Below are 14,872 nucleotides of genomic sequence, written 5' to 3' on the forward strand. Positions count from 1 at the left end.
GTTCCGCCCGTAACAACCTTTCACGGAGCTTATCATTGGATATGTTAAATACTATTTGGTCATGTATCATCAATGATTTTAGGTCACTGAAATTGCAGGACTGGGCCTTCAGCCTCAAGTCAGTTATAAAATTGTCGAAAGATTCACCTGGTTTCTGGGTACACGTACGCAAAATATATCTTTCAAATGTTTTTTTTTAGAGTAATGCCGATCGAAGTACTTGATCACCTCATCGTATCTCTTGTTCTCTTCGCTATCAAAAGCAAATGTATTGTAGATTTCAATTGCTTGTGGACCCGCCACCATGAGCAGCAAAGCAATTCGCCTTTTGTCAGGCTGTGCCTGAAAGCCAAGGGCTGAGATAGAGTTTAAACTGCTGTTTGAAAACGCAACAATTTTTGTCTACATTACCAGAGACTTGAAGCTGGTGGGCTATCTTTAAAAAAACCTTCCATCTTGAACTTCAATGTCATCTGTTGTGTTGAGTCACCAATGGCCGCAGTTCACCAGGTCAGTGGAAGAATTTTCTTTTTTTCGTTCTTCGGCCAGTTTCACATCGCCTTTTCTGCTGTTACCTTCAAATCGTCAATACACCTGGTACCATGTTGTGTTCTGTAACCTTGTCTTTGCAATGATTCATACAGAACTGCTGGTAACTTAACTAGAATGACGGTTTATTGATGTATATGTGGGAAAGTAACAATCCGAATGTTATACAGACTAACTTACTGATTGAGTTACATAGACTCTCCTGGAACTACCCTTATCTGTGACTATCCTAGTGTACGCCTTACAACCTTCTGGCGAGAGCCGGATGTCACATGTCTGATGTCTGACACCACCTGCTGGTGGGAGGTCACGTTGCTGAGTGTACACAATATTATTCACAGGCATATCACCACACCCTTCCTGTGTCCTTTACCAACTCTGGCTTCATACCCTTGTTTGAGTTTAACACCATAATTTTAGACTCATATTCCTGACCCTCTTTTGCTAATTTTAGTTCTACCTCATTGATTTGTCAACACTGTATGAAGATTAAAACCACCCACTATTACTGCAGTACCTTCCTTACAAGCCACCAATTATTTAGTGAGTTATATACATTTTTGGGGAAATATTTTTATCATAATTTTTAACAATTTTAATACAAAACAGATAATAACACAGTAACAATTAAACAGTAAGAGCCCCCCCCCCCCCCCCACCTTCCCTTACAACAGTAAAACTTAGTTACTAAGTCCCCCCCACCCCCCTTTCCCCTCCTCCTAACAGTTAACAGTGACCAGTTCTTTAAAGTAAATTATAAACGGTCGCCATCTACAGTAAAACCCTTCCACTGACCCTCTCATGTTAAACTTAACCTTCTCAAGGTGTAAAACTCCATCAAGTCACCCAGCCATGCCAAGGCGCTTGGCGGTGTAGTCGACCTCTAGCGCAGGAGAATCCGCCCCCCCCTTGCCAGCAGTGAGGCAAAGGCCTGGACGTCTGCCCACATCTGGATTCCAGCAACCGGAACCTCAAAAATCGCCACCAATGGGCAAGGCTCCAACCCAATGTGCAGAATTGTTGGCGTAGTCTCAAAAAAGGATCTCCAGAAGGCCGCCAGCTTTGAGCATGACCAGAACATGTGCTCATGATGCGCCGGGTCCCCCCAAACACCGATCACATCTGTCATCCGCCCCTTCAAAAAACCAGCACCTTCCAGCCTTTGTGAGGTGTGCCTCCCGGAACACCACTTTCAGCTGGATGAGACTCAGCCTCGCACAGGAAGAGGTCAAGTTCACCCTTCTCGGTGCCTCACTCCAAATGTCCTCCTCCAAGATCGGTTCCAACTCCTCTGCCTTCATACCCTCAACAGGGCCCATCTCCTCCCCCACCATCGGCTGGTACATACCCGTTGTGTTGGCCACTGCGGAACCAGAGAAGGATAAGATCCTCTTGAGCAAGGTAGAAGGCTGCTTCACTGGAAAAGCTGAAAAGTATTTTTGACCCAGCTGTGCTCCTGGAGATACCTGAACCTATCAGCGTCTGTAAGCCCATATTTCTCTTTCAGCTCCCCATGGCTAGCAAACTAACCTTCTAAAAATATGTCTCCCACTTTCTACAAACCTTTACCCTTCCATTCCCTAAATTTCACATCCAACCTAGCAGGCTGGAGTAACTGATTCGCACAGATGGGGATCAGCCTAGAGGCAGCCCTCAAATTAAAATGATGGCGGAGTTGCTTCTAAAGTTTTAAGTGGCCACTACCACCACGTTAGACGAGTGTTTCTGCGGTACCACCGGTAACAGAGCTGTTAGCAATGCTCCTAGGCTTGCTTCCCTCACAGACTCCACCCGGACCCAAAGCTCATCCAAATCTCCGAACCACTCTAGAACCTTTCCAGCATTTGCCACCCAGTAATAGTATTGATTAATTGTCTCTCCCTATGGAGAAATGTCCTACTGATTCTTGAGCTCTTACCAGCCCAAATAAACCCAGTAACCAGTTTGTCAATCTCTCTGAAAATAGCCTTGGGCAAGAATATTGGAAGGCACTGGAATAAAAATAAAAATCTCAGCAAGATATTCATCTTAACCGATTGCACTCGGTCCGCCAAGGGTAATGGCAGCCCATCCCATCTTTGCAGGTCCACTTTAACCGTCTCCACCAGATTCGTATAATTGAACCTCCAGAATTCTCCCCAGTCCCTTGCTACCTGGACTCCCAAATACCGAAAATGACTTTGAGCTAGCCGGAACAGTACTCCCCTTAACCCAACCACAAAGTATTCACTCTTTCCTATATTTATCTTATATACAGAAAAGGCCCCAAAATGCGGCAAGATCCCCATAATGTTACCCATTGACGCCTCTGGGTCCCTCACATATAATAGTAAGTCGTCGGCATACAGTGAGACCCTGCGTTCCACCCAACTTCTAACTATTCCTCCCCGTGTATTCGAGGATCTCAGGGCCATGGCTAATGGCTCTATTGTTTGTGCAAACAGCAAAGGGGACATCGGACATCCCTACCTGGTACCCCAGTAAAGATGAAAGGGGTCGGAAGTCACTTTATTAGTGCAAAGACTGTCAAATGGGGCCATATACAACAGCCCCACACACGCTACAAAGCCCAGCCCAAGACCAAATTTTTCTAATCCCGCAAACAGATAGTCCCACTCTACCCAGTCGAACACTTTCTCCGCATCAAGTGAGATCATGATCTCCGGAACCCGACCCTCCCCGGAGTAAGCACCACATTCAACAGCCATCTCATGTTTGCTGTCAACCTCCACCCCTTAACGAAGAGCAGGCAAATCGAAGCCTGCCTCAGCATCTGTGGTAAAGCACCTATCTCCCAAGGAGTCCCTCAACATCCCTAACAATAGAGGGGCTAATAGATCTATGAAATATTTGTACAGTCATGAAAGGCCTGCGTGTGGAACCCTCCTCCCCGATATGCCGAGACTGATTACCCCCCCATCCCTCGGCCCAAGTTGCACTTATCTGGGTCCCCCGCGTCTTCTCTCGTGTCCCCTTTGCGACTGGTGCCATGGTGATTGATACCGAACTGAGCACTCACCTCCAATATTCTCTTTGGAGGTGAGGTCACTAAGGTCCTCGTTTTTATACAGCTGTTGTAAATTGCACCGGCATGACATCATGCCGCACCCGATGTATATCCAATGAGGAGGGAGGGAAGTCCCAGCGGGAGGGCTCGTTAATGATATGCTGATGTATTTAAATTAAGTTCCCGACCTTCATGGAGGAATTCCCGTTACATCACCTGTGAAGTCCCCAGAAAATTGGAAAACATGATCACGCCGGCAAGAATCATGTTTCTCATTTCTCACCATATATTGCATCCGCATCACCGTTCTCGCTGGCATCGAACTACAAGAAATGCAAAGGTAGGTGCAGCAAACAATTGGAAAGGCAAATGATATTTGGTTTTATTGCAAGGGCGTTTGAACACAAGAATAAACATTTTGCTACAATTAAACAGGGCTTTGGTAAGACCACATCCAGAGTAAGTGCACAGTTTTGGTTTCCTCAACTAAGGAAGGATATACTTGCATTGGAGGCAGTGCAGCAAAGGTTATTTTGGCTAGGTTAATTTCTGGGATGAGCGGGTTGTCCTGTGATGGGAGATGTAATAAATTGGAACTATACTCTGTGATGCTGGGAAGAATAAGAGGTGATCTTAATGAAATCTGCAAGGTTCCGAATGGACTTGACAGGTTAAATACTGAGCAATTGTTTAATCGAACTGGGGGATCTAGAGCAAGACCCTGAAGATAAGGGATTGATCATTTAGGACTGTGATAAGAATCTTTTTTGTTCAGAGGGTTATGAATCTTTGGAATTTTGTACCCCAGAGGTTGTGGTTGCTGAATATATTGATGGCTGGGTTTGTCAGATTTTTGGTGTCTCAAGGAATAGCGAGATATGGGGAGCAAGCAGGAAAGTGGAGTTGAAGAAAATCAGAAATGATGGTGAAGCAGGCTCAAGGGGTCATTACTATTTTTCATGTTCTGTTTACAAATTTATATTTTAAAAACAATATTTTAGCACAGGTGTCATATTTCTTGAAAGTTACAATGCCAAAACTTTGAAATATTGCACTTCTTGTAAAATCCCTCAGTCCAGGATAATTATACAATGACGTGATAACACAGCTTGTTATAAACAATTGTGTGGCTATTAAACATTTTAAGAATATTTTAGCAAAAATAAGGTTATTTTGGCTGAAGCATGATGTTCAGTCCTTTGTATGAAAGAATAAATATTTGGAATATTGTAAGTACTGTGTCTTGTAATTTGTTACAAGCGGACTAAACCTAAAACTGGACATTTCAATAATATGATAAATGCTAAAAATACATCTATAAAGAAAAGCACAGATTATTGGTATTTCACATGTGTACCCTTCATTGCGAGAGGAAAATGTTTAATTCCTCTGTATTGAAAATGCAATGCCTTTTGTGCTGCTGATAAACCTGCAGGTAGTTCTTGCCATACCATATGATACTCCAGTGCCAGGATATCTGAACAACACTGTGAACACTATGAGACTGTGGTCTGCCAAAGCACCAAATGACTTCCACTTGCATCACTGTAAGTATACTCTATTGCAATAAACATTAATTCTATAAATTGAACAGTCCTGACATTGGAAAAAAAATAGCTTTAAGCAGAGGAGAAATCATACATATATTAAAATATATTAATAGACAATGTGGAGATAAACAGTGGCAGAGACTTGATGAATTGAATTATCAATTTCTGTGCTGCGACATTCTACAATCTGTGAATTCAAAATGTAAACTTGTTTTGAGCCATTATGTTTTACCTACCCCATAAACCTGTTTTTAGAACACTAGCACGGTACAACTTCTACTGTGTGTAGTAGTGGGTTGGGAATAGCACACACTTTAGAACATGTACCTAAACTTCCCTTTCAGTAGTACATTATATATTCCTGTTGCATTCCGGTTGTGATCGTTAAAAAAGTGGCATGCTGTGGTGCGGAGTGGAGTTGGCATCAATGGGGTCTTCAGGGACTTTTAAGAGGAATTGTACCGTTCCGAGCCCCCCGGGAGGAGGGAGGGATGCGCCGCTTCCTGGACCGATTGAGGTTTCCAAAGGTGGAAGAGGGACTGGTGGTGGGATTGGGTGCCCCGATTCGACTGGAGGAGCTGGTCAAAGGGATAGGAAGCATGCAGGCAGGGAAGGCACCGGGGCCGGATGGTTTCTCGGTCGAATTCTATAAAAAATATATGGACCTGTTGGGCCTGCTGTTAGTTAGGACCTTCAATGACGCAAGGGAGGGGGGGGGGGGGGGGGGGGGCTTTGCCCCTGACGATGTCCCGGGCACTGATCTCCTTGATCCTGAAGCGGGACAAGGATCCCCTGCAATGTGGGTCTTACAGACCGATTTCCTTGCTAAATGTAGATGCCAAGGTGCTGGCGAGGGTCCTAGCCACGAGGATTGAGGATTGTGTGCCGCAGATCATCCATGAAGACCAGACGGGGTTTGTGAAGGGGAGACAGTTGAACGCGAATGTGCGGAGGCTTTTGAACGTTATCATGATGCCGGCGCGGGAGGGGGAGGCGGAGATAGTTGTGGCGATGGATGCTGAGAAAGCCTTCGATAGGGTAGAGTTGGGTACCTGGGGGAGGTGCTGAAGGGGTTCGGGTTTGGGGAGGGGTTTGTTAGGTGTGTTAGGCTGTTGTATGAGGTCCCGATGGCCACAAACAGGAGGAGGTCCGAGTACTTTCGGTTGCACCGAGGGACGAGACAGGGGTGTCCCTTGTCCCCCCTGCTCTTCGCACTGGCGATTGAACCCCTGGCTATGGCACTGAGGGAGTCGAGGAACTGGAGGGGGTTGGTGCGGGGTGGGGAGGAGCATAGGGTATCACGTTATGCGGACGACCTGCTGCTGTATGTGGCGGACCCGGTGGGAGGAATGCCGGAGGTAATGAGGATTCTTAGGAAATTCGGGGACTTTTCGGGGTACAAGCTCAACATGGGGAAGAGCGAGCTGTTCGTAGTTCATCCAGGGGACCAGGAGAGGGGGATTGGCGAGCTCCCACTAAAAAGGACGGAGAGGAGCTTCAGGTATTTGGGAGTCCAGGTGTCCAGGAGCTGGGGGGCCCTGCATAGGCTTAATTTTACAAGGCTGGTGGAGCAAATGGAGGAGTTCAAGATGTGGGACGCGTTGCCGCTGTCCTTGGCGGGTAGGGTGCAGTCAATCAAAATGACGGTGCTCCCAAGGTTTTTGTTCCTGTTCCAGTGAATCCCCGTGTTTATCCCAAAGGCTTTTTTCAGGCGGGTTAACAGGAGTATAATGGGGTTTGAGTGGGCGCGAGGGACTTTGAGGGTGAGAAGGGTGTTCCTGGAGCGGAGTCGAGATAGGGGGGGACTGGCACTGCCCAATCTCTGGATACTACTGGGCCGCCAATGCGACGATGGTGCGCAAGTGGGTGATGGAGGGCGAGGGGGCTGCATGGAACAGGCTGAAGACGGCGTCCTGTGTGGGTACGAATCTGGGGGCGCTGGCAACGGCGCCGCTGCCGCTCCCTCCAAGGAGGTATACCACGAGCCCGGTGGTGGTGGCTGCCCTCAAAATTTGGGGGCAATGGAGGTGGCACAGGGGGGAAGTTGGGGCCTCGGCGTGGACCCCATTACGGGGGAACCACCGGTTCGCCCCAGGAAGAACAGGTGGAGGGTTCGTGGGGTGGCACATGGCAGGGATACGAAAGTTGGGGGACCTGTTTGTGGACGGGAAGTTCGCGAGTCTGGGTGAGCTGGAGGAGACGTACGGGCTCCCCCCCGGGAAGACCTTCAGGTACTTACAGGTAAGGGCGTTTGCCAGACGGCAGGTGGTGGAATTCCCGCGGCTACGGCCACACACAGTACAGGACAGGGTGCTCTCAGGGGGGTGGGTGGGAGTGAGGAAGATCTCGGAAACTTACCAGGTGATGCAGGAGGAGGGGGAGGCCTCGGTGGTGGAGGTAAAAGGTAAGTGTGAGGAGGAGTTGGGAGAGGAAATCGAGGAAGGGACGTGGGCAGATGCCCTCGGGAGGCTGAACTCTTCCTCATCGTGCGCGAGGCTCAGCCTCATACAGTTTAAGGTGCTGCACAGGGCACACATGATTGGGACGAGGATGAGCCGGTTTTTTGGGGGTGAGGACAGGTGTGTTAGGTGCTCAGGGAGCCCAGCAAACCACACCCATATGTTCTGGGCATGCCCAGCGCTGGAGGAATTTTGGAAGGGCATAGCGAGGACGGTATCGAGGGTGGTAGAATCCAGGGTCAAACCGGGCTGGGGGCTCGCAATATTTGGGGTGGCAGAGGAGCCGGGATTGCAGGAGGCGAAAGAGGCTGGTATTCTGGCCTTTGCGTCCCTGGTAGCCCGGCGAAGAATTCTTCTTCAGTGGAAGAATGCGAGGCCTCCAAGCGTGGAATCCTGGATCAGCGATGTGGCGGGGTTCATTAAATTGGAGAGGGTGAAATCCGCCTTGAGAGGGTCGGTACAAGTGTTCTTTTGGCGGTGGCAACCGTTCTTAGACTTCCTGGCAGAACGGTAGATATTGGTCAATGGCAGCAGCAACTCAGGGGGGGTTACTTTATTTATTATTTTTTGTTTTTTGTTTTTATTTACACTGGAGGGTCTGAGCGGGTGTATATACTTGTTTTAAGTCAGGGTGTTAATGGTAATTTATTATTTATGTACAGGGGGAGGGAGGGTATGGAGGGTTGATTTTCTGGACTGTGCTTTGTACTTAACCCTGTTGGGTTCCTTTTTCATTTTGTTATTGATATTTTATGAAAACCTTTAATAAAATTTTTTTTTTTTTCTTTAAAGTGGCATGCACCAGTCTCACCAGCTTTGTGAGGGTGTGGCTAAGTTAAGCAGTTCTCCATGTTGAACTCTGGCACAAGGCGATAGATGCTGAAAGTTTTGTTTTCAGATGAAGGGAGGTGCAGTGGAGGGAAGGGAGGGTGGACAGAAGTTGGTGCTGGGAAGGTTCTGATTGAGGGGAGGGTGTGGATCGTTCAAGGCAGCGATTGAAAGATGGACGATGAGTCTAAGGATGAGGTCAGTGCTATTAACGAATGGCCATTTTGAGGATTCTGCATGGTGGAGAATGCAGTTACAGCCAAGCAGGGAATTGAACTTTCAATCGAATCCCGACAGTGCAGGAGGAGGTCATTTGGCCCATCAAGTCTGCATCGACCCTCTGAAAGGCCCACACTCCACCACATCCTCGTAACTCCACCTAACCTGCATAACTCTGGACACTAAGGGGCAATTTTAGCATGACCAATCTACCTTCCCTGCACATCTTTGGGAGGAAACGGGGGTACCCGGAGGAATCCCTCGCAGACATGGGGAGAATATACAAACTCCACACAGTCACCCGCTGCCCCTTTGTATGGACAGGTCCAGAGTCAGGGTTGGGTATTGAAAGGTTTCATGGGCTGCGTCACAGGAGTGGATAAAAGCATTGAGGAGGATAACTGGTGGGTTCAGGGTCAGAGTGGGCTTGGGATGGTCATGGGTGTCATGGAGCACAGAGTGGGGTGAGATGGAATGTGCAGTGAAATGGTAACAGGGTTCAGAGTAATGGAGGGATTCGGGGGTTACGGGGGGGGGGGGGGGGAGCGAGGAAAGATTATGTTAGGCGGGTTAGCTGTGATGAAGGTGATAGGAAAAGGGTAGAAAGTACAGGAATGGGTCTCAAAGTTCACATGCAACACATTTCTAAAGTCTTGTTTCAAACACAGCTTTTCAAATACAAGCTCAATTGAATGGGAGGAGGATCATTTTGGGTTCGTGGAGTTCATTTTGCGGACAATTGGCTGATTAAAAGGTCTCCCTAATAATTAGTTAACTGGATGAGAGTCAGGGATGAGCATGCTCTCACATGTATGTCTGCCCTCTTCACAAAGTGCAATTATCACAGTGATATCCCAGGAAATGGTTAGCGAGATATGTTGGATTGTTTATTAAGACATGCAGCCACTTGGGAACCCCATGCCAGTAGCCTTCAAGGTTACAGAAATGCTCAATTTCTACATCAGTGGTGGCTTCCAGAGTGTGATGGGTGACGTGTGGCCTCTCACAGGTTGCCACGCAGAAGTGCATAATAATAATCTTTATTAGTGCCACAAGTAGGCTTACATTGACACTGCAATGAAGTTACAGTGAAAATCCCCTAGTCGCCACACTACGACGCCTGTTCGGGTACACCGAGGGAGAATTCAAAATGTTCAATTTACCTAACAAGCACGTCTTTCGGGACTTGTGGGAGCAAACCGGAGCACCCAGAGGAAACCCATGCAATCACGGGAAGAACAGGGCTTCCTCTCCTCAGTGTTGCCTACTGGAGCTGGTGAAGTCCATAATGGAGTGGGGGGCATTAGGAGAAACCGCTAACCTGACATGGCAAGAGATGAAGTTGCTGATGCAGCTGACACATGTTCCTCTGCTATCTTGGTGTGCAATGGCATCTCCTTGTCTCCCTGAGAGAAAGGGGCTCCTTGAGGGAGCTCTAGGGCCTTGTCACCCCTTCCGCCTAGCCATTGCTGCACTGAGCCCATGGCTAGAACAATTGCAGGTCAGAGCACATGTAGATTGAAAGTTCGACCTGGCTCACCATGGTAGTCACTATCCCTCTCTCTGGATGAAGCCATGCAAACAAATACCTGAGACCTTGCAGAACTCATGGCATGCATGGACTTCTCCATACCCTGTTCAAAGCTACACTCAATCCCTGGCATCGCCACCATATTTTTCCCTAGCCTCTGCTCTAAGTCTAACAGGCTTCTTGTGGCTGCAAACTGAGATCATTCATTAATGTCAGCTCAACAGGCGTCTGAGCCCCAGCAGTCCACTGATCAATTGGGTACTCAGCTGCCACATCAGCTGCTGGGACATGCATGTGATGTGCTCACTAGATTATGCCCCTGAATTTACATGCAGACCTTGTGGTTATAACTGTGGGCATGGATGATGAAACAGGTGACAGTGTGGATGATGAAGCAGGTGACAGTGTATCTTTTGGAGCAGTGGCTGTTTTGTCCCCCAGAGGTGGAGTCTTTAGGCTCCTCCTGCAGCTGCAAACCGGTCCTTGGATGGTGATGAATGGAGAACAGAAAGAATCACATTAAGAATCATCATAGTTTGAGCATTTCACATTTCATTGCATCTATCCTGTGTGCCCATAAGATACCATCAGGATGGCTGCCTCATCCTGCTTATGCGTTCCTCGTCCAGCCTTGCCATCTGAGACTGATCATGCTTCCTCTTCTCCAGCGCTCTCCATTGTCTTGGCTGCCGTGAGGAGACTGATGTCAGGAAATCCTCCTGTGCATCTCCTCTCCTTGGCATTATACATCTGTTTGTCCTTCGAGTCAAAGTGCGGAGTTAGTAACATGTCAAGTGACACCTTAACTCCCTCGTCTGCATGTATCCCCATCACACATATGGTCCCGTCATTCACACGTTGCATCCAATTACACACAAGAGGCAAGCTTCTATGATCGCCAAGACACTCTGGGTTGACCAGGAATTCACTCTTCTGGCATAGCTGTCCACCTACACATATACATTATTGATAATACAAAAGACTTCTGTTGTAGATGTGACAGTAGCACTTACTCTGTTGGATTGGAGCAGGTTTTCTGGACTGGACGCAGGTGCAGCACATAACCACATGGTTTCTTAACTCCTCTGCCATCTCCAACCAGGCTGCCTCAGTCTAGTGGAAGGGCCTTCTGACGCCATCTTCAGGAAAGAGCACCTTCTGCCTTTACCTGATGGCCTGGAGAACACCGTGGAAGGAAACATCAGTAAACCTTGGGGCTGGTCTGATTCAGTGGTTACATAAATCTCTGATGATAAGGCACTCTCAAGTACTGCATGTTCTGGCTGCCTCTCTTTTTGATTAGGAGGCTCTTTTAAAAGACTGTCTGTAGCTGCAGTGTTGTCAGTTGATGGCGGGTTTCACTAATAGAAAGCTTTCTCCACTGCTACATCACACGTTTTCCATGCATTCCGCTGGCACGTTGAATCTGAATTATAATCGCATGGAAAAAAGAGAAAGCAGAAGTGGCACACAGTTTTGGTTACATCAAAATTGCATGCTGTTGTCAAAATCCTTGCCAAACGTCTGAACAATCACCTCCTGCTGCCAGAACCCTGAGCCCCTGATCTCCTCTCTCCATATGCACACAGACACCCCCTCGTCCCAGTCCCCCAGATCAGATCATCAAACCATCTCCCTCTTGCAATCTTGAATCTCTGGAGCCTTTCCAGTACCACCTGATGCCATGACACTTGATTCAACTCTTCCCCCCCCCCCCCCCCCTCTCCATCATTCCCTCTTCCTCAGACTCTCATGACTCTTCACTCCCATCTCTCACAGATACTGGAACGCCTGTCTCAGTGCTCTTAATCCATGATTATTTTCTTCCCCAGTTCTGCTGATAATTGGAATCCCTCTTCAATAGTGAAAAAAGCTACACAGCACTCCCCAATTCTACCAAATCATCGGACTACTATCCCAGCATTGTGAAATAGCAAGATCATTCCTTCAATGCCTCCAAAAGCCAAATGCCTCCCCCCTTCCTATTAGGATTCACCCCACAGTGCTGCTAACATTTAGAACTACTCCCTCTGCTGCTAATCTCCTGCACCCTTTCCGCCATGCCACGGTGATGTTCAGCTCTAGGACTTTTCTCTATGTTGCAACAATCTGTCCAATTCTGACAACCTCTGGGGCTATCTTTCCCTTGGATACTATGTTGCTAAACCCCATGTCCTGCTATACCCCCCACCCTTGTCCCAAACACCAGATACCAGCGTCCATATTGATAATAACATTTTATTATAGTCTTAAGTGATTTATAATTGTATTGTTAAATATTAGAAATAAGGTATACTTTAACGTGGGTTTAATTTAGTGTTGCTGTGCAAGGAGGAGTAAACCTGTTATATTCATATCAGACAAAGGTGCTTGCATCTGGGCGTTTTTGGTTTCAGATAAAACTGTGCTTCTATTGTGCTTGAGAGAGATTACGGCATGAAAAGTAAATAAAAGCTTGGAGAAGTAAAAGTTGTTGCTCAGCAACCAGGGGTACCTTTAGTGTAGGAAGGCTTTTTGAGTTTAGTTTTGGTTGGATATATAGCAACTCGAGTAAATTTAAGGAAAAAATAGACAGATTTTTGATTGGTAATGGATTGAAGGGTTATGGAGAATGGACAGGAGTGGAGTTGAGGCCGAAAGGAAATCAGCCATGATTGTATTGAATGGCAGAATGGGTTCGAGAGGCTGATTTTTTAGTTGGAACTAGGTAGTGAAAGAGAAGGCAACTCTCAGCTCTATGAGAAGAAGTTGATTGGAGAAGGGTATTTGAGTGCTATAGTGAGAGTTTGGTGACTGAGGGAGTGCTGAATTTGGTGCATTTGAGTGCGATAGTGAGAGTTTGGTGACCGAGGGAGTGCTGAATTTGGTGCATTTGAGTGCGATAGTGAGAGTTTGGTGACCGAGGGAGTTAGGTGAGGAGGGAGTAAGGTGCTCCTTTCATTTTGTTTCCTACATTTCCGCAAAGAGCGAGAAGAGAGCCAGGAGTTTACAGAGAGTGCAGCTGACTGGGAGCAGAGTCGGAGGGCGGAGGTCCAGTTGGTCCACAGGGCAGCTATATTCTGTAAGGGAAGAGGGGATGGAGGCTAGGCCAGTTGCATGCTCCTCCTGTAGGATGTGGGTGGTGAGGGATACCACCGGTGTCCCCGCTGACTATACCTGCGGGAAGTGCACCCAACTCCAGCTCCTCAAAGACCGTGTTAGGGAACTGGAGCTGAAGCTGGATGAACTTTGGATCATCCGGGAGGCAGAGGGGGTGATAGAGAAGAGTTACAGGGAGGTAACCACACCCAAGGTACAGGACAAGAGTAGCTGGGTTACAGTCAGGGGAAAGAAAACAAACAGGCAGACAGTGCAGGGATCCCTCGTGGCCGTTCCCCTTCAAAACAAGTATACCGTTTTGGATGCTGTTGGGGGGGGGGGGGTTAACCTACCGGGGGAAGGCCCTAACGGCCAGGTCTCTGGCACTGAGTCTGACTCTGGGGCTCAGAAGGGAAGGGGGGAGAATAGAAAAGTAATAGTAGTAGGAGATTCAATGGTTAAGGGAATAGATAGGAGATTCTGTGGTCGCGAGCGAGACTCCCGGAAGGTATGTTGCCTCCCGGGTGCCAGGGCCAGGGATGTCTCGGATCGTGTCTTCAGGATCCTTAAGGGGGAGGGCGAGCAGCCAGAAGTCGTGGTGCACATTGGTACCAACGACGTAGGTAGGAAAAGGGGTGTGGAGGTAATAAACTAGTTTCGAGAGTTAGGCTGGAAGTTAAAAGCCAGGACAGACAGAGTTGTCATCTCTGGTTTGTTGCCGGTGCCACGTGATAGCGAAGACATATATTCAGTACAGCTGAAGACGTGGCTACAAGAATGGTGTAGGAGGGAGGGCTTCAGGTATTTGGATAATTGGAGCGCATTCTGGGGAAGGTGGGACCTGTACAAGCAGGACGGGTTGCATCTGAACCAGAGGGGCACCAATATCCTGGGAGGGAGGTTTTCTAGAACTCTTCGGGAGAGTTTAAACTAATTTGGCAGGGGAATGGGAACCGGATTTGTAGTCCAGCAACTAAGGTAGCCGATATTCAGGACGCCAAAGCGTGTAGTGAGGCAGTGGGGAAGGGAGCACTGACAAAGGAGAGTACTTGCAGGCACAGAGATGGGTTGAAGTGTGTATACTTCAACGCAAGAAGCATCAGGAATAAGGTGGGTGAACTTGAGGCATGGATCGGTACTTGGGACTACGATGTGGTGGCCATCACGGAAACTTGGATAGAAGAGGGGCAGAAATGGTTGTTGGAGGTCCCTGGTTATAGATGTTTCAATAAGATTAGGGAGGGTGGTAAAAGAGGTGGGGGGTGGCATTGTTAATTAGAGATAGTATAACAGCTGTAGAAAGGCAGTTCGAGGAGTATCTGCCTACTGAGGTAGTATGGGTGGAAGTCAGAAATAGGAAAGGAGCAGTCACCTTGTTAGGAGTTTTCTATAGGCCCCCAAATAGTAGCAGAGATGTGGAGGAACAGATTGGGAAACAGATTTTGGAAAGGTGCAGAAGTCACAGGGTAGTAGTCATGGGCGACTTTAACTTCCCAAACATTGAGTGGAAACTCTTTAGATCAAATAGTTTGGATGGGGTGGTGTTTGTGCAGTGTGTCCAGGAAGCTTTTCTAACACAGTATGTAGATTGTCCGACCAGAGGGGAGGCCACTGGATTTGGTACTTGGTAATGAACCAGGGCAAGTGATAG

The 14,872-nt window shown here is 47.8% G+C and overlaps 1 protein-coding gene across 1 annotated transcript in view; it reads left to right on the forward strand.

Moving 5' to 3' along the window:
• The window catches only part of pygl (phosphorylase, glycogen, liver), a 291,143-nt gene that overhangs the window by 93,450 nt on the left and 182,821 nt on the right, over positions 1 to 14,872 (forward strand). The window contains exon 6 of the mRNA XM_072489775.1: positions 4,992 to 5,103. Within this exon, the coding sequence (XP_072345876.1) occupies positions 4,992 to 5,103 (112 nt within the window). The remainder of the gene's footprint in view (positions 1 to 4,991; positions 5,104 to 14,872) is intronic.

This window comes from Scyliorhinus torazame, chromosome 2, assembly GCF_047496885.1.
Source record: "Scyliorhinus torazame isolate Kashiwa2021f chromosome 2, sScyTor2.1, whole genome shotgun sequence".
NCBI classification, from domain to species: domain Eukaryota; kingdom Metazoa; phylum Chordata; class Chondrichthyes; order Carcharhiniformes; family Scyliorhinidae; genus Scyliorhinus; species Scyliorhinus torazame.